Source organism: Podarcis filfolensis (genome assembly GCF_964270895.1).
Source record: "Podarcis filfolensis genome assembly, chromosome: 10".
Classification (NCBI taxonomy): Eukaryota; Metazoa; Chordata; class Lepidosauria; order Squamata; family Lacertidae; genus Podarcis; species Podarcis filfolensis.
The window spans coordinates 61,886,059-61,913,912 of record NC_139612.1 but is presented as its reverse complement, the minus strand read 5'-3'; the positions used below and the strand labels follow the sequence as shown (position 1 = coordinate 61,913,912).

General features: G+C 46.5%; 1 protein-coding gene across 2 annotated transcripts in view; it reads right to left on the bottom strand.

Moving 5' to 3' along the window:
* Nucleotides 1-27,854, bottom strand: part of PDE3A (phosphodiesterase 3A) — a 280,152-nt gene that overhangs the window by 30,945 nt on the left and 221,353 nt on the right. For both annotated transcript variants that reach the window (XM_083572596.1, XM_083572597.1), the window contains 5 exons: nucleotides 7,603-7,863; nucleotides 6,846-7,000; nucleotides 4,937-5,052; nucleotides 2,696-2,915; nucleotides 29-114 (listed from right to left, as the gene is read on the bottom strand). In XM_083572596.1, the coding sequence (XP_083428722.1) occupies nucleotides 29-114; nucleotides 2,696-2,915; nucleotides 4,937-5,052; nucleotides 6,846-7,000; nucleotides 7,603-7,863 (838 nt within the window). The remainder of the gene's footprint in view (nucleotides 1-28; nucleotides 115-2,695; nucleotides 2,916-4,936; nucleotides 5,053-6,845; nucleotides 7,001-7,602; nucleotides 7,864-27,854) is intronic.

The window sequence follows — 27,854 nt, the reverse complement described above, 5'->3', positions numbered from 1 at the left end:
CTCTTAACTTCAGACCCAACTTGCCCACCTGTTCTGTTCAGGGTGTGCGTTCCGCCTTCCCGTCTGCTCAGAGATCCTTCGCTGGGTTCTGCTGGGTTATACGGTCTGCCGCAGCTAGAGCACAGGTCAAAGGACAGACATTGTGTAAAACTAGAGGGGTGAAAATACGTAGCATTTGCCTGCTTCACACAGCTCACAAAGGACTGTGCCCTGTATGCAGAGAGCTGGGTGCGTGAAATAGGAATGGAAGAGGAATCTGTTTTAAGCAGATTCATACAAGGAAACCAGTCTATTGTTTTACTAATATTTGCTGCATCAAACTCTTGCACTGAGCATCAAACTCTTGCACTGAGCACCCATTTATGTCTGAGCTGCTTGTGCATTTTTTTTAGAGCCCAAATAATTATGAGCAAAAAAATTGTATAACACAAATAAGGTCCCATGCAGAACTATATTTCTATAGCATAACTACAAATATTAATGCATATTTATTTTAATACCGTTACATAAATTGTTGTAGATTATCTTTTTCTGCGCTAGTTCCTTTAGGAAACCTGGATTATATACAGTGGTACCTCGGGTTACATACGCTTCAGGTTACAGCCTCCGCTAACCCAGAAATAGCGCTTCAGGTTAAGAACTTTGCTTCAGGATGAGAAAAGAAATTGTGCTCTGGCGGCGCGGCAGCAGAAGGAGGCCCCATTAGCTAAAGTGGTGCTTCAGGTTAAGAACAGTTTCAGGTTAAGTACAGACCTCCGGAACAAATTAAGTACTTAACCCGAGGTACCACTGTATGTGCATAATGTTATACAGTGGAACCTTGGTTTTCTAACTTAATCCATTCCAGAAGACTGTTTGGCTTCTGAAAAGTTTGAAAACTTAGGATCAATGGGCTGGTTGAAAAGCCAATGGGGAAAAATGAAAAACGTGGCTCAGAAGCTGTTCGGCTTCTGAAAATTGTTCGAAAACCAAAGCAGTTACTTCTGGGCTTTCGGCGTTTGGGAGCTGAAACATTCCAAAATGGAGGCATTCGGGAACCGAGGTTTAACTGTATCCAATGCAGCTGAAGATTGGGAGATTCAGGGCAGCTAAAAGAAAGCACTTCACCATACAGCACAGGGTTAAAACTATGGAACGCACTCCCACAGGAGGCAGTGATTGCTATGGCCTTAGATGGTCTTCATGGACTCATGGAATTGTAGAGCTGGAAGGGACCCCAAGGGCCATCTAGTCCAACCCCCCTTGCAATGCAGGAATCTCAACTCAAGCATCATCCATGACAGATGGCCATCTATCTTCAAAAACAGATTGGACAGATTCGCCGAGGAGAGGACTATCAATGGCTACTAGCCACGATGGCTATGCTCTGCATCTACGGCTGGAGGCAATAATGTTTCCAAATCCCAGATGCTGGAAACCACAGGAGGGGAAAGAGCTCTTATGCTTGCCGGTTTCCCACAGGCATCTGGCTGGCCACTGTGAGAACAGGATGCTGGACTAGATGGGACCCAGCAAGATATTTTTATGTTCTCAAACATATAATCCAATTCAAAGTGTTGGTGTTGACCTTTAAAGCCCTAAACAGCCTCGGTCCAGTATACCTGAAGGAGCATCTCCACCCCCATCGTTCAGCCAAGACACTGAGGTCCAGTGCCAAGGGCCTTCTGGTGGTTCTCTCATTGCGAGAAGTGAGGTTACCGGGAACCAGGCAGAGGGCCTTCTTGGTAGTGGCGCCCACACTGTGGAACGCCCTCCCACCAGATGTGAAGGAAATAAGCAGCTATCCTATCTTTAAAAGATATCTGAAGGCAGCCCTGTTTAGGGAAGTTTTTAATATTTAATGCTGTATTGTTCTTAACACTCGATTGGAAGCCGCCCAGAGTGGCTGGGGAAACTCAGCCAGATGGGCGGGGTATAAATAATAAATTATTATTATTATTATGCATATAATATGTGAGAATTGTTGATATTTTAAACTAGACAATGCCGTTGCAGTCAAGATAATATAAACTCATGTATGCTGGCTGCTTGGCATGGCTTAAAATAACACCCTTCTGACTTTCTTTCCCACCAGAATAACACAATGGAGAGAGACCGGAGTACGCAGCGACAAATGAGCCTGCTGTAATGCCACACAACTTTTTAAAAAGTGCAATTTTTAAAAAGCGAAAACTCAAACCTGGACACAATTAGGAGTGTTACATAATAGCATTAAGAAAACACAACCTATTGCCACTGAGCTTTTAAGCAAGACCAAAACAGCCTGTTTCTTGGAACCCTTTGTTTTCTTTTTTGGATGTTGCCATGGATCTAGTTCCAAGAAGTCAAAATATAGGACGCAACAGAAAGGCAAGACCACCTGGCGATGGCCAAAGGGACTTGATATTGTCCGAGAGACCTGATGCAGCTGGAGTGAGCCGAAACAACGCATAGAGCCTTAGCTCAACTCTTCAAATACTTTAGGGGGACAATCCAGGAACCCCAGGACCTTGTGCACGCAAGCTGAGCCACGGTCCCCTTTGGCACGGTGGAAACGGGCAAAGTTATCACAGCTGCGGTTCTCCCACTCCAACGAAACACACACATACTGGGTTATCGATAATACGATTGCGTTGTGCAGAACAGAGCCTTGAGGACGAGGGTGGGGAGAGGGAAATGAAAGACGGTTCCAACAGGTGTCAGAGAAGCATCTTACCTGCTGCAAATGACAGGCGTGGCCACGACAGGCTCCGAAAGGTTAGGGGCGCTCTGGGTGCAACCCAAGACCCTATGGGGCTTCAGCGTTTGCTTAGTGGCAGTGACCGTCGACTCGGGGAATTGTTCGCTGGAGGTCTTGCTGATGGGGCTGCTGGCTGGAGTGCCGTGGATGGGCGAATGGCTTGGGGAGGTAAGAGGCGAAATATTTGGCGGGATACCTAATAGGAGGAAGAATGACAAAAAAATAAAGGGGTGTGCATTTAAAGCATTTATATTCTATCTTTCCTCCAAGGAGCTCAAGCAAGGTTGGTGCTCCTCCTCCCCATTTTATCCTCACAGCAACTCTGAGGTATAAAAGGCGAAAGGTAAAGGAACCCTGGACGGTTAAGTCCAGTCAAAGGTGACTATGGGGTTGTGGCACTCTTCTCGCTTTCAGGCCGAGGGAGCTGGCGTTTGTCCACAGACAGCTTTCTGGGTCATGTAGCCAGTATGACTAAACCGCTTCTGGCACAACGGAACACAATGACAAAAACCAGAGCTCCCGGAAACACCGTTTACCTTCCCGCTGCAGTGGTACCTATCTATCTACTTGCACCGGCATGCTTTCGAACTGCTAGGTTGGCAGAAGCTGGGACAGAGGAACCCCATCACACAGATTTGAACCGCCCAAGAGGCTCAGTGGTTTAAACCACAGGGCCACCCGCTCCCTAAAAGGTAAAGGACCTTCTGGGAGGTAGATAAGGCTGAGAGACTCTGACTGGCCCTAGGTCACCCCATGATCTTCATGGCTGAGCAGGGATTTTAACCCTGGTCTCTCCCAGGTGCCACTTGCTTCAGGCAGACCAAAGCTTCTCCGACAGAGATTTCATTGGAAGTTCTTACAATGCACAAGATGCTAGCCAGGACAGGGCAGAAGTTCTAATCACAGCTTTAAATACTCCATATGCTAGTAGGATGAGCTCAAAATGGGAATTGCATTAGTTAGCAAATAGGCCCAAATAGGACTAATTTAGCCAGCTAGCCCTGGTGATCGTCTAATGTTTATTGGATGGATTTCCCCCTAAATTGATTTTAGAACTTGGAATTTATTGTTATTCATGCTTTTAGACTGTATTTTATGCTGCTTTTTGTTGTATCACAATTAAGTGTTTTAAATTTGTTGCTAGCCACCCTGAGCCAGGTTCTCTGAACCGGGAAGGGCGGGGTATAAATAAAAATTTATTATTTATTATTAGCATGCTTAGGGACCCAACACACACATTCATGGAGCAGGAGGGAGACAGAGTCAGCGGCAGTTTCAAGGTGCTGCCAAATTTTCACACAGCATAGGGCGCCGCTGAAATCTGAGAGCCCCAAATCCGCCACTGACAAAGTGAACTACGTGTGGTTGTCTTGGGCTTCTTTGGAAAAGGGTGAGATCTAAACGTAACAAACTAGACAAAGTGCGCAAAACATTTTAAAAACTTGTTGTGAATCTTCAGGGGGAGCTCCCCTCTCAAATTTGAGAAGCTGGGAGCGATAGGAGGTGATTAAACCTTCCCTGGAGGGCATTTTCCAGATCAAAATCACTCTCCCATTGGCTGCATTTCCGAAAGGTACTGCTGGTTTTTTAAACACACAAATGCATTGGAGAGAAAGGTTTCCTGCTCTTCCCTCCCTTCTTCCCAGCCTGCTGCTGCTGCTGATAAAATCTAGAGGCTTCTTTTGGTTGTCTTAAATTTAAAACAAAAATGCAGAGAGATGCTTGTCTGCCGCATTGCTCCTGAGATGCAAAAGAATGGAAGGTCTCTGCTAATCCCCTCTTGCAGTTCATGCTGGGGACCATAGGAAGCCAGACCATTGGGTCCATCTGGCTCAGAATTGTCTACACTGACTGGCAGCACCTTCCCAGGGTTTCAGGCAGGCGGCATTCCCAGCCCTACTCTGGAGATGTCAGAGATAGAACCTGGAACCTTCTGCATGGAAAGCAGATGCTCTAACAACAAGCTACGGTCCTTAACATAGGATGTGAAAGAGCTCCACTTAGCTTGAAGTCAGAAATTACAGCTAATACTGCTGGTCTTCCACCTGTGGCTCAATTCAAGCGCAGCCTGTGCTACAGGTGCAAATACAGCACAGCTAGGAAAGAAACATAACCTCAGCTGTTCCCCACTGATTTTGAACACAGCACATTTAAGAGACCACCCCTGCTGTGACCCATAAGCTCACAGCGCAGCTATATGCCCAAGAGCTAACCAACCTTGCCGACTTGGCCGCTTGGAATTCAGATGGTTTGCAGCGGACATTGCATAGGAGGCGGAGAACGACCTGCTTTTGGTGAGGTTCATCAGGAGGGAATTGTTCCACGCGTCGGAGCTGTGAAAAGAGAGCAGAGATCAACCGAAGGGTTATAATCAGCTGTTTCTGCTTGGACCAGAGGTGTTAGGACAGAGTGGGGCTCGCCATCTCCAGGAACAGCCGTGCCTAGCCCATCAGCATCCTGCTTCTCACAATGGCCAATCCCAAAGCAGGACCAGTGAGACATTTCACCATCACAATTCTATTGCACCCATTATAGGTGCAGGCCAAGATGTTTGACTTGGGAGTCTATCATAGCTATCCCATGGCCATATAATTCATGGTGTTGTTTTGTGAAAGAACCCGAGACCAGTGCTATCTCTGACCAAGGTAAACTACTTTTCAGGGGTGGGGAGTGGCAGGGGAAATTCCACAGTTGCTTCCCCAAATGATTGCATACGTTCTCCATAATGTTCAAAGGAGGAAGACTAGATGAACAGATGTACCTATGGATATGAAATGCAGCTGGCTAATGTCCCTTGTCTGCCAATGAATGTCCAATTAAAAACACTGAGACATACACTCTTGCCTCCAACCTATCCCTGATATGCCTCTGTGCCTGGTGTTCTTGCTCCTCTGCTGCTGTCATAGATATTAACCCCTGCAAGTTGTGGATCATGCACTTACTTCTGGCCCAACTGGATTAGCAATCCGTTGCTCTTCTCCAGCTCTCTCACTCCTCCTCCAGCTATCTGATATCGCCTCCCAATTGTGGAATGGGTCAAGGCAATGGCTAGGACTCAATGTTTTAAAAGCATAAGAGCACTACTTAGATGTATGCGTGGGAGCGAAGAATTTTAGAGGTGATTGGTTAAACTTTTTTTTGCAGAAAAGGATTTCCATTCCCAATCTGAGAATAGCATCTGTTCCTTTTCATTATATGCCGAAAAAGCATAATTAATCCCTCAACTGCAGGCTAAAGATATCCTTTTCAATCAGATCTGACACTTATAATGCAACATTTGATGGATGAATCAATTTAAAGCGTGATAACTGAATGCTCATTTAATTGGTTAAGATTTTTCAATTTTATGAAATTGTCCATGGGAGATTATCCAATGGTTTTTACCACCCTTTTTTATTTCCATGTTTCACTTTCTTAGATATACAGTGGGGTTATTTACTCTCTGGTGTCGTCAGTCATTTGAATAATTCCTTCCTTTACTGATTATCTGGGGGACAAGGCCAGGGATGGAAAAAGGAATTGCAGCATCACTTGAGGGCTTGACTCAACTTTTCACCTTCGGTGGAGCAACATCTGAGCTAGTTAGTTTCTGTCCAAGGTCCTGCAGAATATGCTTTTACAGTGGTACCTCGGGTTACATACGCTTCAGGTTACATACATTTCAGGTTACAGACTCTGCTAACCCAGAAATAGTGCTTCAGGTTAAGAAATTTGCTTCAGGATGAGAACAGATATTGTGCTCCGGCAGTGTGGCAGCAGCAGGAGGCCCCATTAGCTAAAGTGGTGCTTCAGGTTAAGAACAGTTTCAGGTTAAGAACGGACCTCCGAAATGAATTAAGTACTTAACGCGAGGTACCACTCTAGTTAGTTTCTGCCCTGTTGATAATCTCCTTCAAGTCCAATTGGGAATCTCTGTGGGACCTTGGCACGATCCCAGAGCAGGAGATCTGCGAAAACGGTGGTCTTAGTCTTTGTGATTACAGCATCAAAAGACAAGTCATAATCTAGTCCAAAACATCTACTGTTTCCAGGAAGAAGTCAACACTCTTAAGATTCTGAGATGCTACAGAGAATCACACGACTTTTTGTCATCGAACCACCCCCCTACACACAATTATTTCCTCACCCGGATGACGAAGTATCATGAAGTTTGATGCTAGCACTGCGGTCTCTTCTCACTGGAGCTGGCTCCAAAGTGGGCAAACCAGTTGCAGATGTGGTTGTTGTCCAAGTGGACGACACTCGCCGCAAAAGACCTGGGGGCAGACTTTTCCGGAAGCGCTAAGGATAAGACAGGAAGACTTTTCAACTGGGTAGTATTTCGTCCATAATCGCCAGCAGTTACTGGCAGTCAGTTTGCAAAGAAAACATTGTGAATGGGGTGGGGAGGAGAGGGAAAGAATTATTTTTAAATGAGTATTCTGTTAGCTTCTTCTTGTAGCTTGTATAATTATAAGATTACTGTATAAACTTAGAAGGGGGTTGAGTGGCTGTGACTATTACAAAGGGACCCTGAACGTCTGAATTTCCCATTACACTACTGACTGATAGTCAACAGCACTGATAGTCAACAGGGGTGGCCTTGGGCTTGCTTGTGAGCCCTTGTGGAGTAGTGGTGTGAGTGTTGGACTTATATTAGTGAAACCTGGGTTCAAATTCTGACTCAGCCGCAAATAACAAGGTGATTGGGTGACTTTAGGCCAGCCCTTGTCTTTCAGCCTAATATATCTCACAGGGTTGTCGTGAGTATAAAAGGTGAAGGGACTGTGCATGCTGCACCCTGCATCTATTTCACACAGAATGTCTTTTCTTACAGTCACAGAATTAACACCCGAGGAAAAGAAGAACCAACATTTCCCACAACCTGAAAGAGGGACGCTCACCTTGGGAATAGTCAGCTTTTCTCCCTTCTCTGAGCATTCCTCTGAGTCAGAACAGGTGTAGTTCTCATTGAAAGATGCCAAAGGGTTGATCCTCGGTTTGTGGATGGCTTGGAAGGTTAGCTGTGTGTTGAGCAGGTTGCTCACCGCCCGAAGGGAGGTGCAGACGTTTGGTGGTAAGGAAGGATCTGCCAGGAGGTCTGTAATAAGTCCGTGAGCCTCTCCCATGACTGCAATGTCAACTGTAATACTGGTGCCTGAAGACTGGAAGTAGAGAAAGAGTGAAGCTTCAGCAAAAAAGAAAGTCAGGAAATGGCTAAATCAGAACCCAAACCAAGGTGATCTCTGCACTGCAAAGTTTGCCCTCATTTATGCCATATTCAATACTGTGCTGGAGATTTAAAATTTGTTATGTACAATGCCCTGAAATCCATTTTTGGGAAAGAATGTGCTGCATACATTCTTAAAATAAATATTGCATATGTCAACGCTCTCATATGCCACTGAAAGAGGAAATGTATACCTTGCCAATGCAATTCACAGGATTTGCAGAAGCTGTGTGTGTGTGTGTGTGTGTGTGTGTGTGTGTTTCACAGATGAACAAAGATGACAAACACTTCTTTTCCTGGTGCAGACATACGAAATGTTTAGTAACTGAAGGGGGTGTACCAACAAATAGACAATAGCCCTTCTTATTGCTTTCATACATGCAGAAACTCGGCACAAGAGTCATTTTTCCTGGTGCTATGTTTACCTGTATGTTTTGCAAAATGTGCAACTTGACTCCTGCCCATCATAGAGTAAGGTTCCCCACCATTGATATGGATTGGGCAGGGGAAGCTCTTTGGGTGATGAGAAGGACACAAGTTGTGCAGTCAGCTGAATGCTACAGGTGAGGTAGGGATGGAAGAAGCAAATTTAATGACCAGAGTCCCCCATGCATGTACACACACTGCTCTACTTTATCATGATATACTTTATCATCTCCTTGGTGTGTTCTCCAGGGTCAAGACACATCTGACGTGACATCTAGCTTGGTCCTTTGTACAGGGGCAGCTTCATAAGCTGCAGGTTATGTGGATCCGGCAGTGCAAATGCAGTCACATATTGTCGCTTGCCCCAGATTTGCCAGTATAATCCAAGAGTTGATTAGAGTGTGGTGCTGATAACACCAAGGTTGCAGGTTCGATCCCTGCACGGGACAGCCACATATTTGCAGGGGGTTGGACTAAATGATCCTCAGGGTCCCTTCCAACTCTATTTTTCTCTGCACGTCCAAAGGATGTTACCGTAGAGCTGCAGGAAGCTGTTTTCCTTCCTCCCACCTTGGCAGAACCCACAGTAGCTTTAGCCAAAATTGGTCGATTCATTTGATTGGAGGGCTTGCAACCTTTTCCCAACATGAAGCAGACAAGGAGACCCTGGTCATTCTACATGTCCTATCAATCAAGCTCTCTGGCAAGCCACAGGCCGCATGCATGCACACACGCGGGTGCACACACAAACACACGCACAGAGAAAAGAAACAATGAAAAGGGTTAAGATAGACTGCAGGTTATTGGCATGCAGGGTGCAAACCGAGGAACAGGCAGGCAGCTGTGCCTGGCTTGTCTTTGCCCTTTATAAAATAACAGCCCGACCATAAATCATGATTCGATATAGTTTCCAAGTCACATCATGAACTCTCTGGCCAAGTGTCTTAAAACAAAATTAAAAGTAAACACAGCTCCTTTCTCTCCTCCCCCTGCTTCCCCGACTCTTTTAATTTCCAAAAAGCCTTGAGCAGCACATGCCGGCAGCTTCGGTGGAAATAACAGGTTATTTTAGAATTTGCAGACAAGTCTCCGTAGGGATTTCTATCCCCAAGATTAAGCAGGGATGAAAAACATGCTCCATATACTTGTTTGACACGTTTCTCAGAAGGATGGGGGCTCTTTTGCAAAAGGCAAAGAAAGGCTGTTGACTTTGGAGACCTTATAAGGATGATCTGTAGCTTTGCCCAAGGAAGAGTTTGCGTGCCATCTCTGTAACTCATGTCAAGCTGACCCAGCTGTACCGTTTGGAAACTATTTAGGTGTTTGTTTACTTTTTAAAAATTGGTATAGTATTTACCTCATAAGAACCTCTTAGCAGTGCACGATCTTCTCCTTCAGGTTTGGAGTCCTGGACTCCATTACCTGACAAAAGAGGCATCTGACCTCTAGTCCCTGACACTTAACCAGGGTCAAGGCAACAAACCATAGAGAGTGCTAACCAGGGTTAACAGTCATGTCTGCATCAGGATTCTGCCATCAGAACTTTGGTTCTTTGAAATTCTGTGTTCCAAAGATTGGGAGAAGTTTCACTAATAAGACTGCAATCAATCAATCACGCCTTACTGTTGGAACAATTTTCCACTTCCTGGGGATGTGACTATGGGATGGGACTTCGCAGAGAGAACATTCCCTCCAACTGATCTGTAAAGGTACCCAATTTTGGCTTCAACTGACATTTCACTTAAAATTAATATCTAAGGTAAAGATGCGAACAACTCTGGGGTTGCGGCGCTCAGCTCGCTTTACTGGCCAAGAGAGCTGATGTTTGTCCGTAGACAGTTTTTCTGGGTCATGTGGCCAGCATGACTAAGCCACTTCTGGAGATACCAGAGCAGCACATGGAAACGCCGTTTACCTTCCCTCCAGAGTGGTACCTATTTATCTACTTGCACTTTGACGTGCTTTCAAACTGCTAGGTGGGCAGGAGCTGGGACAGAGCAACGGGAGCTCACCCTGTCGTGGGGATTCGAACCATGACCTTCCGATTGGCAGGTCCCAGGCTCAGTGGTTTACACAACAACGCCACCCACCTTTGCTAATAAAAGACTATGCAATGATTTACTTTCCCTCTATCAACAAAGGAACCTTTGTGTTATGCTTAAAGACGGAGTTATGCCAATGGTCCATTGACCCATCTCACTTATTGTCTACATTGATGGACAGGGGTCTCTCCCTGCCCTACTTGTAGATGCCAAGGAGTGAATCCAGGACCTTCTACATGTGAAGCAGATTGTCAGGGAACTGTCATCTGAGACGAAGGAGGTGAAAGGGCTCATGGAGGGTGAGAGAGACCACTCAGCGGAGGAGGGGACCAGCAGGGGGAGAAGTGGAGTTACAAGGGAAAGTGAGTCGGAGGGAGAGCTCAGAGATACTTCAAGCGGGAACAGTGGAGAGGTTTCAGGACCTCCCGTAGGCACACCCACTCCTCGGCGGAAACAGTCACGCCGAGAGTCCAGAAGACGCGTTTCCGTCAAGGAGCTTTTATGCTGGAAGAAGTTCCGTAAACGCCCACTGTCCGATTCAACGAGCGATTGATGGAGCCATGCTTAAGGAGCTCCATCACAGACAGAGGTTTGGGAACTTAGCCAAACTCTGAGGGATCAGGATTTTACGCACAAGCAGCTCACCATCCCATCACAGCAATCGGACAGTCCCTGAAAGCAGCTTGTGCAGAGAGGCATCATGAGCAACCCAGCTGGAGCCGGAGGAGCAGCAGGAGCTGGAGAAGGTCCAACTCTGGAAGAAAGGTGCAGAGTTTTGGAACTCCAGCTAGCAATGCAAACGGCGAGGCTAGAAGAAAGGAGGGCGCAGGATGCGGAAAAGGCAAAAGGCGCTACACTAGCAAGAAAGATGCCAGGAATGGTGCAGAAGTTTGGGGGGGACCCCAGGAACTACCAAGCCTTTAGGACAGAGATGCAGTATGCTCTTGAACTGCAGTTTAACGACTTTCCCGATGAGGCATCGCGAGTGGCGTTTGTGATTGGCCATCTCGAAGGGGGGGCGAGAGACTGGGTCCGGCCCCTGATGGCAGGGAATAGTGACATGCTGAAGGACGCGAGGAAGTTTTTTCGCGCCATGGATTTGATGTTTTCCAGCGAGATTGAACAGGGACTGGTGCGCAGACAATTGATGGCTTGCAAACAGGGGAGCCGATCGGTTCGTGAGTACTGGACTGAGTTTACAATGTTGATACATAAATTGGGGTGGGACCTATCGGCGGAACCATTTCAAATGCTCTTTGAAGAGGGGCTTTCTTCGGCGGTGAAAGACGAACTTTCCCGGGCGCCCAGGGTGGAGTCTATGGACCAGCTGACCAAATCAGCGCTGACCATTGGAGCGCGCCAGGAGGCAAGAGCCTTGGAGAAGCGGGAGGGGAAAGGAGAGCGTTGGAGGGATTTCCGCATTCCAGAGATTCCAGAACCCAGTTTCCCGCCCGGAGAGCCGATGGAAGTTGGAACAGCGCGCGCGCGCGCAGTTTCAAATCCCAGTGAAGGGAGGAAGAAGGAGGGAAAGAGCGCCAAGAAATGTTACCTCTGCCAGCAGCCAGGTCACTTTGCCAGAGTCTGCCCGCAAAGAAAGGAATGGCAAGGGATGGCGGGAGCTGTTGGGGGGAAGGAGGAGGAAGTCCAGGAGCCAGTAAAAGCCAGCGCCTGTCTGCCGCTGTCAGGGCACTGCAGACAGGCCAAGGAGCAGTAAAAGTGCCCACACCGGAACCTCCAAGACCAGCTCTAGTAATAGAGGTGCTGCTAGAGCTGGCAAACGGATACCCACTAAAGACCAAGGCGCTGTTGGACTCAGGCAGCTCCTGTAATTTTATGAGCAAGGAGTTTGCAGCTGAACACCAGATACAGACACTCCCTTTAAGCAACCCCCTGCAGGTCACCACGATCGATGGGAGGGAGCTGTTGGGGGGAGAAGTTAGCCTACAGACCGTCCCAATGGTTATGAGGGTGGCAAGGCACACTGAAAGGATAGCGTTCAATGTAGCCACCCTGGGAGGGGCGCCAGTCATTTTGGGAATGAGCTGGCTAGCGTTGCATGACCCGCTAGTGGGCTGGCATCAGAGAGTGGTCTCCTTTGGGTCAGCACATTGCTTGGAACACTGCAAAGAGGGAAAGGTGCCAGAAGGGGCAAAAGCCTCCCTAGCAGGGATGGAAGTGGCGGACAAAGGGAAGGTGCCCAAACAATACGCTGACCTGAGCAAGGTCTTCAGCGAAAGGGAAGCAGATAAACTACCACCGCATAGAGACTTTGACTGCCAAATTAACCTGGTCCCTGGGGCCCAGCTCCCCGTGGGCAAGCTGTACGCCATGTCAGACAGGGAAATGCAGGAGTTGAGGGAGTTTATTGACAAAAACCTGAAGAGAGGTTTCATCAGAGAGTCCAGAGCGGTGGGGGGCAGCCCAGTGTTTTTTGTGGACAAAAAAAACACGGATAAACCGAGATTGATCGTGGACTACCGGCGGCTAAATGCCGTGTCAGGACCAGTGACTTTCCCCATGCCCAGAATTGATGACATTTTGACCAGGGTGAGGAAGGGAAAGATATTCACGAAACTGGACCTGAGAGGAGCGTACAACCTGATACGAATAAAGAAGGGGGATGAATGGAAGACAACGATGTTCACCCCCCTAGGGGCTTTCGAATATCTCGTTATGCCCTTTGGATTACAAGCAGGCTCCGCCTGTTTTCAATCGCTCATGAACCATGTACTGGGACCTTTGCTCTACAAGAATTGCGTGGCCTTTCTCGATGACGTGCTGATATATTCAGAGAATGAGGAGCAGCATGTAAAGGATGTCAGGGAAGTGCTGAGCCGGCTGCAAGCAAACCAGTTGTGGGTGAAATTGGAGAAGTGTCAGTTCCACGCCAAGGAGGTGGAATTCCTGGGGTACCGCCTATCAGACAAGGGATTAGCCATGGATCCAGGCAAGGTACAGGCGGTGCTGGAATGGAAGACACCGAAAACGAAAAAAGATGTGCAAAGGTTCTTAGGGTTTGGGAACTTTTACCGTAAATTCATCAAGAACTTTGCCCACTTAACGGCTCCCATCACGGACTGTCTGAGCAGCAAGAAGAAATTCGTTTGGACGGCGGAGGCGGAGCACGCTTTTGAGGAATTGAAAAAGGCATTCGCTTCGGAAGAACAGCTCCTGCATGTGGATTTACAAAAACCCATGAGAGTGGAAACTGATGCCTCAGACCGCGCGGTGGGGGCGGTGCTGCTTCAGCCAGGGAGCAATAAGTCGGAATGGAGACCGTGTGCCTTCTTTTCGCGTAAGCTGAACAAATCCGAGAGGAACTACACGGTATATGACCGAGAACTACTCGCCATTCACGAAGCGTTCCGGAGATGGAGACACTTACTAATTGGTGCACAGCATAAGGTACAAGTATGTACGGACCACAAGAATTTGGAGTATTGGAGAACGGCACGAGTGCTCAACCAACGACAATTGAGATGGGCCCAGGAGTTCTCCAAATTCCATTTTGAAATCTGCTATGTGCCAGGTCCAGAAAACATCAGAGCGGACGCTCTCTCTCGCAAACCTGAATATTTGGAGGGGGAGGGAGCGCCAGAAGAGAGACATATTATCCCAGAGGACCACTGGGTGTGTGGTGCGGCCTGGGTGGGGCAAAGAGAACTGGTAGAGGGAACAGTAAATGATGAGTACGCCCAGGATAAGCTCAGAGGTTTAAGGGGAGAGGGAGAAGACCCCGGAGGTTTTGAAGAAAGAAACGGGGCATTGTATTACAAAGGGGCGCTGTATATACCCGAAGGGGAATTGAGGGGGAGAGTACTCAAACAGCTGCACGACAATCCCACAGCGGGGCATTTTGGGCAACACAAGACCATGTGGTTGGTGACCAGGGAGTTTTGGTGGCCCAAGGTGAGGGAGGATGTACGGGAGTATGTGAGAAGGTGTGACCAATGCCAGAGAGCCAAAGGAGAAAGGCGGGCACCAGCGGGGTATTTAGAACCGTTACCCACACCAGAACGACCGTGGGAGGCGGTGTCGATAGATTTTATGACTGATCTGCCCAAATCCCAGAGGAAGACCGCCATACTAGTAGTAGTAGACCAGTTAACTAAGATGGGTCACTTTGTAGCTTGCTCACATGCAGTCACGGCGGAAGAGACAGCAAAATTGTTTGTAGAACATATTTTTAGGCTGCATGGCGCCCCCTTGAGGCTGGTTTCCGACAGAGGGAAACAGTTCACGTCCAGATTCTGGAGGAAGCTTATGAGCTTGTTGCACGTAGAGGTCAACTTTTCGACTGCCAGGCACCCTGAGACCAATGGGCAGGCGGAGAGGGCAAACGGTATCCTTCAACAATACCTGAGGTGTTATGTCAATGACAGAGAAAACGATTGGGTCGAAAAGTTGGCACTAGCAGAATTTGCTTACAATAATGCAGAGAATGTGTCCACCGGGATGAGCCCCTTTTTGGCTAATTATGGGTGCCACCCCAGGGCGTTTCCAGGGGAAGGAGGAGAGAGATGGAGTGTTCCGGCCGCTGAACTTTTTGTAGAAGAAATGGAAGCGATCCATCGTCAACTCCAACACAACTTAGAAAGGGCCAAAGAAGAATATAAGAGGCAGGCAGACAAGAGCGGAAGGGAAGGTGAAACAATTAGGGTGGGGAGTCGGGTCTGGCTATCAACCCAAGGGTTGCCGTTCAAGGGTAGTTGCAAGAAATTGAGACCCAAAAGATTGGGACCATTTGAGGTCATCCAACAGGTCAACCCAGTGGCTTTCAGACTCCGGTTACCGAACCACATGAAACTGCACCCAGTATTCCACAGGTCATTACTGTCACCATACAGGGGGGAAGGTGAAGGGGTATCCACACGGGGGCCAGCCATAGAAGAAAGGGAAAGCCGCAACTATGTGGCGGAAATCATCGACTCCAGGTGGAAGGGTAATCAGGTGGAGTATTTGGTCGCGTGGGAAGGGGAACCGGAGTCGGAAAACACCTGGGTGAAGGCAGAGGAGGTCCATGACGAGGTCTTGATCGAAACGTTCCACCAAAGGTTCCCCAGGAAACCTCAACCAGTAGCGAGGTTCCGGAGGGAGTACTTTGGCACCACCGACGATGAGGAGGAACTGGAGGGATTCAGGGAATCGGAGTTGGAAGAGGGTACAGACTCCGAGGAGGAGGAGTACTTGGAAACCGGGAACAGCAAAAGGTGGAGGGAAGTGTTCGAAACTTCGGAAGATGAGGGAGGTTCCTTCAGGGGTTTTGCTCCCTCGCCTCCCGCAGAGGAGGGGAGGGAAGGGGGTGAAGGGGGCCCTAGAGGGGAGGTGGATGTCAGGGAACTGTCATCTGAGACGAAGGAGGTGAAAGGGCTCATGGAGGGTGAGAGAGACCACTCAGCGGAGGAGGGGACCAGCAGGGGGAGAAGTGGAGTTACAAGGGAAAGTGAGTCGGAGGGAGAGCTCAGAGATACTTCAAGCGGGAACAGTGGAGAGGTTTCAGGACCTCCCGTAGGCACACCCACTCCTCGGCGGAAACTGTCACGCCGAGAGTCCAGAAGACGCGTTTCCGTCAAGGAGCTTTTATGCTGGAAGAAGTTCCGTAAACGCCCACTGTCCGATTCAACGAGCGATTGATGGAGCCATGCTTAAGGAGCTCCATCACAGACAGAGGTTTGGGAACTTAGCCAAACTCTGAGGGATCAGGATTTTACGCACAAGCAGCTCACCATCCCATCACACAGATGCTACGTCATTTCCCTATTTTTTTGCTTTCCAAGAGATCTGATATCTACACAGAACCTAACACAGCCTCATCTGAATGTCTGCTGCCTCCTCTCGCCCTCCATCTTAACAGGGCAAGCCTAACATAATTTAGCTTGAAGTAAGTCCCATTGAATTCAACATGGTGTACTTCTGGAAAGACACTGTACAACATGATTGCACAGTAAGACTCTTACAATGCAGAGAATAGCCCCCCAATTTTATTTTTATTTTGCTTTGCTTATCATCTAGTCAGATGAATAGTTCTGAAGAAACTCAAAAGCTTGCAAATGATTTTCTTTTCTTTCTTTCTTTTCTTTTTACATTTTGGTTGGCCAAATAAAGATTTGGCCTTAATGTGGATTTTGGGATAATTTGGACTCCACATTGGATTTTTATGTTCTGGTTATTTTTGGACAACAGCAACAAATCATAACGTTTCCAGTCTGACGATCTCAAGCCTTGTCCCATTTTGAGATGAGACGAAGAGATTGTCAAGGGTTAGGAATTTCCTGTGTAGCCGGAAATGCAGTTGCCATTCAACCTCCCTTAATATTCGGCATCAGAGAGGGAAGGGAGGGGGCAGTGCATAAGATAAAAGAATCAGTCACATTTATTTATATATATATAAACCTGAGTCACACCTGTTGTCAAGGCTGTGAAAATTCCATAGTTGCTCTGTATATATATATATGTGTGTGTGTGTGTGTGTGTGTGTGTGTGTGTTTCACTTTTATTACAATGTAGAGAGGACAGAAGGGATTATATATCCATAATGGGACTCAAGATTGCTTTAAATCAGGCACCCCCAAACTCGGCCCTCCAGATGTTTTGGGACTACAGTTCCCATCATCCCTAGCTAACAGGACCAGTGGTCAGGGGTGATGGAAACTGTAGTCCCAAAACATCTGGAGTGCCGAGTTTAGGGATGCCTGCTTTAAATCATGCATTGAATTTAGCATGATTCCCTCTTTGAGAACCTGGCCTTGGCCTTCTTCATAGCCTGTTCAATTTGTAAAAATTCAGATGGTTATAAATTGATAACTTGAAATGGTCAAGCGGGGATGGTAAAGAAAAAGACAAGAGAGAAATAATGGCAACTTATGCTTGTTCTAAATTTGAATTGGGCTGCCTAGCAAATGTTAGCCTAGAGGAGATGGAAGAGGGGACTGCCGATCGAGACACAGTTGCCTCGCTGACTAACACAAAACCCGAACGACATTTGCTAGCATGGGGCAGGGTGATGGAAAGGACATGAGAGATGTTGATTGGTTGGGGTACATAATTGGGTACATAAGAAACTCTATCCTGGGGCAGAATTTTCACATGTTACATTTCCATTTCAGAGATCCCATCACTACAATATTCATCTAACACCATTTACCATATTTTTCTGTGCATAACACAACCCATGTATAAGACGACCTCTGTTTTGGGGGGCTCCAATTTAAGAAAATGGGGGGAGATGGCCCAGAGTTGTTGAGCTTTTTTTTTTGGGGGGGGGTGCCAAAAATCACTGACCAGACTGACAAACGCTGTCAATCACACATGTCACAGAAGCCGCAAAGCGTCTGCCCGCTAGCCACTAGCAGCTGGCAAGCACATGAACAATTGTTGCAGCTGCAGCCAGTCCACATCAGCCCTTGCCGCAGCCACCAATCACCAACCCAATTGCTGCAGCAGCAGCCAATCCACAGCAGCCCTTGCCACAGCCACCAATCACCCACCCTATCGCCACTGACAAGCTCCTCTATTTTTATATGCAAAGGCTGCAGCTTGGACTTTGGTGGCAAAGGGGTGGAAGGAAGAAGAAGTCCCGACAATAATGGATTGGCATAACAAGCTACAAGAATTTGCTGAAATGGCGCAGTTGACAAATAGCCTGAGAGGCAATTCAAAACAAAAAATTATGGAAAAGTGGGATAGATATAAGATATATGTTCAAAAATACAGTAAAGGTTCACTATCTATGCTACCATTCAATTGACGTTGGAGAGAGACTGAGAAATAAGACCAAGGGTACATATTGATATAGGAATGTACAGTGGTACCTTGGGTTAAGTACTTAATTCGTTCTGGAGGTCCGTTCTTAACCTGAAACTGTTCTTAACCTGAAGCACCACTTTAGCTAATGGGGCCTCCTGCTTCCACCGCGCCGCCGGAGCCTGATTTCTGTTCTTATCCTGAAGCAAAGTTCTTAACCTGAAGCACTAGGGGAGTCTGTAACCTGAAGCGTATGTAACCCGAGGTACCACTGTATTAGATAAAATGTAAAGAAATATACAATAATAAGAGTACATTCATTTGTAAATAAGGAATATACAACGGGATAGACAGGAAGTCCAAAGTGTTGGTACATATATGATTTTGGAATAGTTTTTTGTCCTTGTTTCTTTTCTTTAGGTATATAAACTTTGTATATAAACTTTTTATATGTGCTGAAAATTATATTCTAATAAGCCTTGTGATGTAACATGATAATGTTTACTGATGTAACTTAAGAACGTTAATAAATAAATAAAACTCAAAAGAAGAAAAAGACAAGCTCCTGCTTGTGGCTGCAACCAATCGCCCGTCCCCATTCTGCACTATCTGTGTATAAGACGGCCCCTGATTTTGAACATTCTTTTTTAGAGTAAAAAAACCTTGTCTTATACACGGAAAAATACGGTAACTTGGGAACCCGAGGATCTGCCTTCTACAGACTGAAACCACTGGTCCTTCTCTCTCAGTGTTATCTATACTGACTGATTCTAGAGGGTTTCAGACATGGGTCTTAATCCCAGCCCTACCTGGAGATGATTGAGCCTGCGACCAGGCCTGGCCCACTCATGAGACAGGGTGAAACAGCGGCCTCGGGTTGGTGGAGAAGCAGCGCCAATGGCCAGTGCAGCAATAGCAGGGCGGTACTTTCTGTTTCGGGATGCGGGTGGCGCTGTGGGTTAAACCACAGAGCCTAGGGCTTGCTGATCAGAAGGTTGGCGGTTTGAATCCCCGCAACGGGGTAAGCTCCTGTTGCTCGGTCCCAGCTCCTGCCAACCTAGCAGTTTGAAAGCACGTCAAAGTGCAAGTAGATAAATAGGTACCACTCCGGCGGGAAGGTAAACGGCATTTCCATGTGCTGCTCTTGTAGGCCGGCTCCCTTGGCCAATAAAGCGAGATGAGCGCTGCAACCCCAGAGTCGGCCACAACTGGACCTAATGGTCAGGTGTCCCTTTACCTTTACCTTACTTTCTGTTTCGCCTCAAGCTGCAAAATGAGATGTGCTATCCCTGCGTGGGACCTTCTGCTGAGCTAGGACCATCCCCTTATGAAAGACGGAGAACAAAATAAATCAAGCTTCCTTTCCTACCTAACCATAATGTTTAATTCCAACTTCAGGCTTCAAAAATGTCTTAGGTTTTGCAGTGGGCCACAGCCAACTTAACCCAAGCGGCACTATTTACAAGTGGCAATATTAATAGGGGCACTAAAGAAACATGATTATAATCACTTTTGTTATTTATTGAAGAGGGAGAATTCTCAAGAGTCTCATTTTCTCTCTCCCAGGAATGTCTTCAGGCATCTTAGATGCCTTGGCATTGCTGAACAACACAAGCAAAATAATAATAATAATAATAATAATAATAATAATAATAATAATATCCCAAAACAAATGCAAGCTTTGAAATCGGATAAACAAACCCTTTGTTTTGCATGAAGAATAAGAAAAAGAAGAGGTTTGGGAGGCTTTTCTCCGCAGAGAAACAAAAGCAAGAATGAATGACTTTATTTAGTAAAGGTTTGAGAAAACTTTGACTCATCTCTCTCACAGAGTAAATGTTAAAATGCCCAAATTGGCTAATGAAGTGATGGCTGGTGTTTTTGACACATGGTTTAGAAGGATAATTAAGAACAATGGGTCAATGGAAAAGGCAGAATAAATGCCTTTGCAATGCCTTTTACAATGGGAACCACCAGATGGAGCACTTGAACACAATATTACAAGTTGCAGTAAAACCTCTCTTTCATTGCTAAGTTGTTTGCTGGACAGAAAGTGGGGGGAGATATTTTTTAAAGTTTTTTTAAAAAATAATAATTAAAAACTCATTTCCAGTTCACTCTTTCTGAAAATTAACCATCAGTTACCTGAGAGTGAGAGCACAGGTTTGTAAATCTGTTAGTCTTTTAAGATTCACATCTGATGCCCTTTTAAAATGTGCTGCAGAAGGAGGCATTCCTGGGTTGTCTTTTTGTTTTTATTACTCTTTCGTGGGGCTGCAATGGTGCAAAAACATGGTTACAAAGCACGGATCCACATGGATCCTCAGGATTTTTGCATTGGGTCACCCCAAATTCACCATCAGATCACATAGCATGTCCATGGCTACAGCCTGCACAAAAAACACATGCATCCACTGTTTCATGGGGCCGCAATGGTGCAAAAATGTGGTTACAAAGCACGGATCCACATGGATTCTCAGGATTTTTGCATTGGGCTACCCCCAAACTCACTGTCAAATCACATGTCTGTGGCCACAGTATGAACCACAAAAATCATACACCCACTGTTTCGTTCAGAATATTTTTTTTTCTTGTTTTCCTCCTCTAAAAACTAGGTGCGTCTTATGGTCAGGTGTGTCATATGGAGCGAAAAATACGGTATGTATTTTGTTTAGTTTTGTAATATTGTGATTTTATGTTGTGAACCACCCTGAGATCTATGGGTATAGGGTGATTTTATTAGTAATAAAAGTTTGTTATTAATAAAACAATTTATTTTAACAACAACAACAACAACAATTTAAAAATAATAATGTTATCATTAATAAAATTTGTTGTGTTGTTGTTATTGATGGGAGAGACAGGAGCTATGACTGAACACTGGGGAAACTGAAACAGGACGAAATAAGACTGTTCATAATTCCAGGAGCATCTGCTTGGTCACTGAAGAAAAGCCAACGCTGGACCAGGTGACCTATGCAGGAGAGTTTGTATGTTCATGAACTACAAACTGGTGGAAAGGATGCTGTACAAAAAAGCATGAAGGTTTCTACGGCCACGAAAATCAATGGGAAAATAAACCTTGCTGCTCAAAGATGAACGAATTACTTGCACCTGCACTGTTTCTTGCTTGCAACCGTACATTTGTGGTGTTTGCAAGTGCACCTTATGTGAACTTGACATTCTGTTCCAGTGGAAAGGAAAGAGAGAAGGAGAAGGGGTGGAAGCGATTGGCGGGACCCCCTAGCTCTGGAATTCGCTCCCTCGTTGCACAACCATGTGCTATGATATATACATGGGTAACTGAAGGACATAGTGTTTTTGGTGGTACGAACAGATGTTGCAATCAGCCAGCCAGATGTGCTGAACGAGTCTTTCTGTTGACCTGGTCTAAACATTGCTGGCCCATCCTAATATACCCAACCAACCCTTGTTCGCAAGTCTTTCCTCTCTCGCACTCACACACACCCCAGCCGTGAATGGAAGTGACAACCCTGGGAACTGTACCAAGTCAGACCTCTGTTCTGTCTAGCTCAACACAAACCCGCTTATAAACACGTATCAAGAGTAAGTAAATAATTAAAAATGAAGACAAGCCCACGAGTGACAACTTCTGCGGCCACTTTTCCTCTTGGTTGTTCCTGAATCAAACTCGCGTTGAGTTAAACCTCCCAACAAGGAAGACTCTTAAGTGAAATGGACCAGAGAATCATAGAATTGGAAGGGACCCCCTGCGATGCAGAAATCTCAACTAGATCATAAACGACAAATGGCCGTCCAACCTCTGCTTGAAAACTTCCAATGCAGGAAAGTCCAACTTCCACGGAATATTCTGTTTCACTATTGGACAGCTCTTCAATATGGTACTGAATGGCAGCTCCCACCATCTGCCTGTCCCCTACAAAAACTTTCCGGTTAGGAATGCTCATTACTTATGAGCAATAATGGGGTCTCTGGCATATGAGCTGATAGGCTGCCTTTACCTTACTTTTGCCTATCTCCTGTCAGGAACTCATCCTACACTCGAGAAGGACCCTGGCAGAGACACATGCCCTACTGACATGTTCCCTCCCTCCTGGTCTTTCGTTCGGGAGCTTCAAAAGCTTTCTTCAGCCCGAACCTCACAGCGACCAATGCCAACAGACACCGGCACACTTAGGGATCCGCAGAGTCTTCGCAGCTTGCGTAACAGACCTCAGCAACTCAGCATTTTGCCTAATCCACTTCACGGAACACAGTAACACAAACATCCTGTCTCCGTCACTTCCCACTTTGTACATTCAAAACATACACCGTCATGTGAAAGACAACAATCTCATGACTGCAATCATAGAGCAGGAATTCTAACATCTCCATCCCCATCCCCTCCTCCATATTTGACAAGAACTGGGTCAGACAGCCACTCCCTTTTGATGTGGGACCGGTATTTTATGCTTCTCTTCCCTCTGAGTACTTCCCATGCTCTTGTATAGCAAAGAAACACAATCAGTATGTTTACAACAATGGCAGGGTCTGAGGGCCGAATGTGATCCTCCAAATTGATCTATCTGGCCCCTGGCATTCTATGAGCACTGCAACTTTTTCTGGAGCAACACTCCCCTCTCTGGCCCTGCTCTAGACCATCATGCTGTGCTTTGTCCTGATGAGAATGTGCCCTTGAACCCTGGCAAAGCCTCTTCCCTGCTTGGATGGAGGACAGAGAGGCTTGTGTGGAAACTAGCCTACCGTAGGAAGGTAAAAAGTGCATTTATTGATCGATCCACTTTTACAAGTGCCCATGCCTGCTAATGGCATGTGGCCCACAAACGGTTGTCCATGAGAGAAGGTGGGCCTCAGCATGAAAAAGGCTGCCCACTCTTGGATTATAGGATCAACTGCATGGCAGGATCTCCATGCATTGCTAAAAGGATTCTCTGCTAGAAAATAAAGCATTTCATAATAAACAGCAGAGCTAATCTGATACGTACCCTGTATTAGAACAGCAACACAAGCAGGTTGACCAATAAACAAAACATAAAGACTCTCTTCTTCTTCTTCCTCCATCTCTCCCAAAAGACAAACTGTCAAGAGTCTATGGTGCAACTTTTCCCATTTAAAGCTCCCAGCTGCAAGATCTTGCTTTCCCATAATGGCGGTTACAGAAAGAGGGTCATTGTTTTTAGGGCTGGGTGGTCGAACCTGACAGGCTGCAGGACCCTGCGACCAGCAAGTGGGATTATCTGCCTCCTCAGCCGAAGGAAAATGCTTGACGTCAGTGTTTCATAGGTCCAGGGCCCCTCTCACAAGCGGCAATGCTTTGCTTTGGGCTTAGCACCTGGAATGGGCACCAGGAGGCGGGGAGTACTCTGCCCTGGGAGTCCTGGTAATTTAAGACTGCACAGAAGGCAAGGCAAATAACCGTGTCTGCAGATTCCACACTCCAAAGGTCACCCGGAGTGTCACAAAAATCTTAATATTTAACTGCGGCAAAGGGAAAGACTCGAGATGAGGCACTGAATTCCAAATGTTGCCATTGATTCTATCTTTTTTTTTAGGTCAGAAATTTAACTAGGTTAAAAAGAACTCCTCGCCCTACATATCAACACTGATGCATCCTGAATGCACAAAATCTAAAGGCTTAAGACAGGGTGTTGGTTTCCATTGGGAATTCACGGTTAGGCAGATGGATTTTGTGCATGCTCAGAGTCTGACAGAACATCTTAGTTGCAGGCATGGAGGAATTTTCCTCTCAGGCTGGATCGGCAGAGGCCCTGGGCTCGTTTGTTTTATTTTTTAATTTCTTTGTTTTCTGCCTTGGCTCACTGGATGAGGTCCAGTGTAAGCATCCTTCTATAGCACAAAGGCATGTAGGAAGCTATGGTTAACGTAAGAAGAGTCATGCTGGACCAAACCACTATAGCATCTGGTTCTCACAGTGGCCAACCAGGTGACCATAGGAAGCCCACAAGCAGGACCCGCGAATTGCACACTTTCCTTACCTTCAAATGGAAAATAGTCCCAACCCCACCTAGAGATGCTGATGAAGGAACCAGAGACCTTCTGCACCCAAAGCACAACCACCAGGACTAAGCTATGGTCCTTCTCCATCAGGTGGCTATTTGAGCTGGACCAAGGAGAGCTGGGAATGACCCCAAAGCTACTTTGCCTGCCTGAAAGAGATGTCTCTTTTTTCCACCAGTGGCCTTGAGCAAACTTCTGTGGGCCTGAATTCCCTGTGGCAATAACCAGGAACAGATGGCCTGCAAAAAGTTGCGACCGGAGGAGACAGTTAACCTAACCCCCTGCTAAGTAACCGAGAATGAAGACCAAGTTTCTCTGCAGTTAGTCCCCTTTTTATCACCAGGACCTGACAAGCAAGCTGCAAACCTCTTCGCTCCACAAGCTGCCACTGCAGCCCCAAATCGCAAAAGCCCTTGGCACAGGAGATGTTGCGGTAAGACCAGAGCGGAGGTCATCGCTCAACAGCAGTGACAGCTATAAAAAGGATGCTTTTATTTTGACAGGTTGGATGGGAGATTATAAAGAATGACCTGCAAGATACATTGCATCGTCCATCAGCATCGCCTTTTGCACCAAGATGCCTGAACGGGAGACAACAGGTGCACCGTCCCCTGCGGGCGAGAGTTACATTTGTAAGGCAGGAGGGGATCTAGATTGGTCTATAAGTCTACTACTATAAGTCTACATAAGCCAGTGTGCTGCAGTGGCTTGAGTGTCTGACCTGGGAGATCAGGGTTCAAATCCCCACTCGGCCATGTAGCTCACTGGGTGGCCTTGGGCCAGTCCCTGTCTCTCAGCCTAACCTGCCTCCCAGGTTAGGATAAAATGGCAAGGAGAACTATTTACACCACCTTGAGCTCCTTGGAGGAAAGGTGGGATATAAACGGAACACACAAGCACACAAATATTCCTGGTCTGCGACAGCTTCACACACGTTCGGTCTTCCGATTCAGCTACTCCACAACTGTGCTGAGCCTTCATCACAAAAGCTCTCTGCAGGCTGAGGGAAATTCATCTGTGCAGCAATTTCGCCGGCTAACACAGGCAAAGTGAAATTAGCTCAGTGAACCTGAGGGAATGAATTTTTCCTTGAAAAGAAACCTGTGCCCTAGTTTCTCCCCACCCGCCCTTCTCTCTTTCCCTTGAACATCCTTGCATTTTGTCACGTTGCTGCCCCTGAGTCTTGGGTGAGGATGCTTTTGGGTAGCTGTTCCTCTGTGAAATTAAATTTAGGCACCAGAGCACAAGGGCCAACTCTTGCTATAGGGCTAACATGCAGCAAGCAGCATCCATCACCCTAGGTTTCTCTCATTTGACCAAAACTGGATCCATTCACATTTCTGTACCTTCTGTTGGGTGAACTAAATCACTGTGTAAAAGCCGGGGGGAGGGGTAATTTCAAAACGTGGCTTTCTCCTGCTTGCCACTTGACAACACTCCCTCTGCAGCCATTGGATGAGTAGCTGTGATGTCACAGAATGTCAACAATAGAGCTTTTGTGACGCACAGAAAAGATAACTCTGTCTGTGGCAAGCCATTTGTAAACATCTATCGCAACACAAAGGATTTGGTTACTGGCATGCTGAGGGAATTGGTATTTGTTGAGCAATTGCCAGAGTTACCCACAAAGCGGCAGTTATGAATGAGGTGAAGGCCACGCATGAGGGCTGGGAGGACATAGGAAGAGACTGGTCCATTTGGTTCGGTGTTTTCTATGCACTGAGTGGAAAAGGCTCTTCAAGGTTTTTTGGCAGGGCTACCTAGATGATTTCAGCCTCGCTACTGTGGTGTTTCCGTGCGCTGCTCTGGTTTGCCAGAAGCGGCTTAGTCATGCTGGCCACATGGCCTGAAAGCTGTGCACTGGCTCCCTTGGCCAGTAAAGCAAAATGAGTGCCGCAACCCCAGAGTCGTCCACGACTGGACCCAACGGTCAGGAGTTCCCTTTACCTTTACCTTTACTGTGGTCCAAAGAAAAGCAGAGCAATAAGTTTGGCATTAGTTTGGCTGGAAGGTGGCACACAAGATGCTCTCAAACTGTCTTAGGGACTCCAGTTTGGATTTGTGTAGGTTTTACTCCTTAGCCTTTACTTCTCCTGAAGATATATCCTGAGAGGCAATGGAGATTTAGGATCAGAGTTTTCCTAGATTGGCTACCTTCCCAGGTTGATGAGCCCCACCTGCCCCTGACTTCCCTCTACAGCAGTGCAAAAACCGCCTTCTTGACTGATGGACCCACTGATGATGAAAAGATGAAATACTTTATTGTCACTTGTACAACTTGTATACAGTGAGATTACACAAGCACCCCCCACTCAGCTCTCTTAGTCTTAATTCCCCTCGTTTACTGACGCACACCCACCAAACCCGAAAGTCAGTTGCCCTGTTGTTATCTTTTCATTCAGCAGCCTAACAGGCCACGGATAGAAGCTGTTCTTTGCCCTGTTGGTGCGACTAATCATGCTTCTATATCTTCTGCCTGAGGGCAGGAGATCAAGAAAGTGCCGGCCAGGGTGTGAATCACCCCTGAGAATTTTCCTCACTCTCCTGAGGCAACGTTCTTCTGCAATGTCATCCAGTGGATTCACGGGACAGCCCATAATATCTTGTGCTGTATTCACCACCCTCTGTAAGCACTTCCTATCAGTTGATGACAAACCAGCGTACCACACCATGATGCAGTATGAAAGGACACTTTCTATTGTGGTAGAAGGAGAAATGTCGATTGACATCATTCTTTCGCAGTACTCTGAGGAGATGGAGTCTCTGTTGGGCTTTCTTAACCACCTGGGTTGTATTGATTTTCCAAGTAAGGTCTTCACTGAGATAAACTCCTAGGAATTTATCTTATTTATTTATTTATTTACCCACCCCACTGTTGGTCTTGTCCACTCCATCCACCCAAACCTGTCTTTGCATGCAGAGGAAGTCCTCATGGAAGGTTTGGGACTCATCAGCTACCCTCACCTGGTTTAGCTGGCCGTTCAAAGCTGTTTCCTGGTGTGTGGCTGCCGCCACATGCTAACAGCTTCTAGAAGCCATAAGTGATTGCTGAGTGCAGGGTGGGGGACTGAAGGTGGACAAACAACCCCAGAAGGAGCACAATGTGTTCCCTACCAGAGGTACTATCCAACACCCCATACACCCCACAGCTAATATAAAGCTGAATAAATGTGGCTTCAAAGAGATGTTCTATTTTCAACCAGAAATGGAAAACAGGATTCTTGAGCATTGATGCTCTGATATATATTCTTTGAAACAACACTTAATAAGTGTGCACACGCATTCAGCACCCAATTCATGTTCTCCAAAGGTACCGCTCTGCTATTATTCCATCACAAAAATTGCTCCTGTTCTGTCATACATTCAACAATAATAGATAGTTTCAGTACTAAAACTGTCAACATATCATCTCTTCGCTCAGTGCTCCGCACAGCCTCTATTGAATATGTTCAGCAAAATCACCTCCAAAAGGAAAATCTGGATCGATTAATCTGGAACAATGAGCAGACCTTGGTTTTCTAGAGATGCACCTGATACATGGAAGCATCCACTCTCAATTGCTTTGATGGGGGAGCCCAAAAGAATGAACTACATGTATAAAACAAAACAACAACAGATTTGTACATTACATATGTTCAGAACGGTTGGGTGGGTGTGAAAACAAAAGTGCTCATGATTCTGCCCTTCTGAAATATAAATTCATACTCGATGAAGG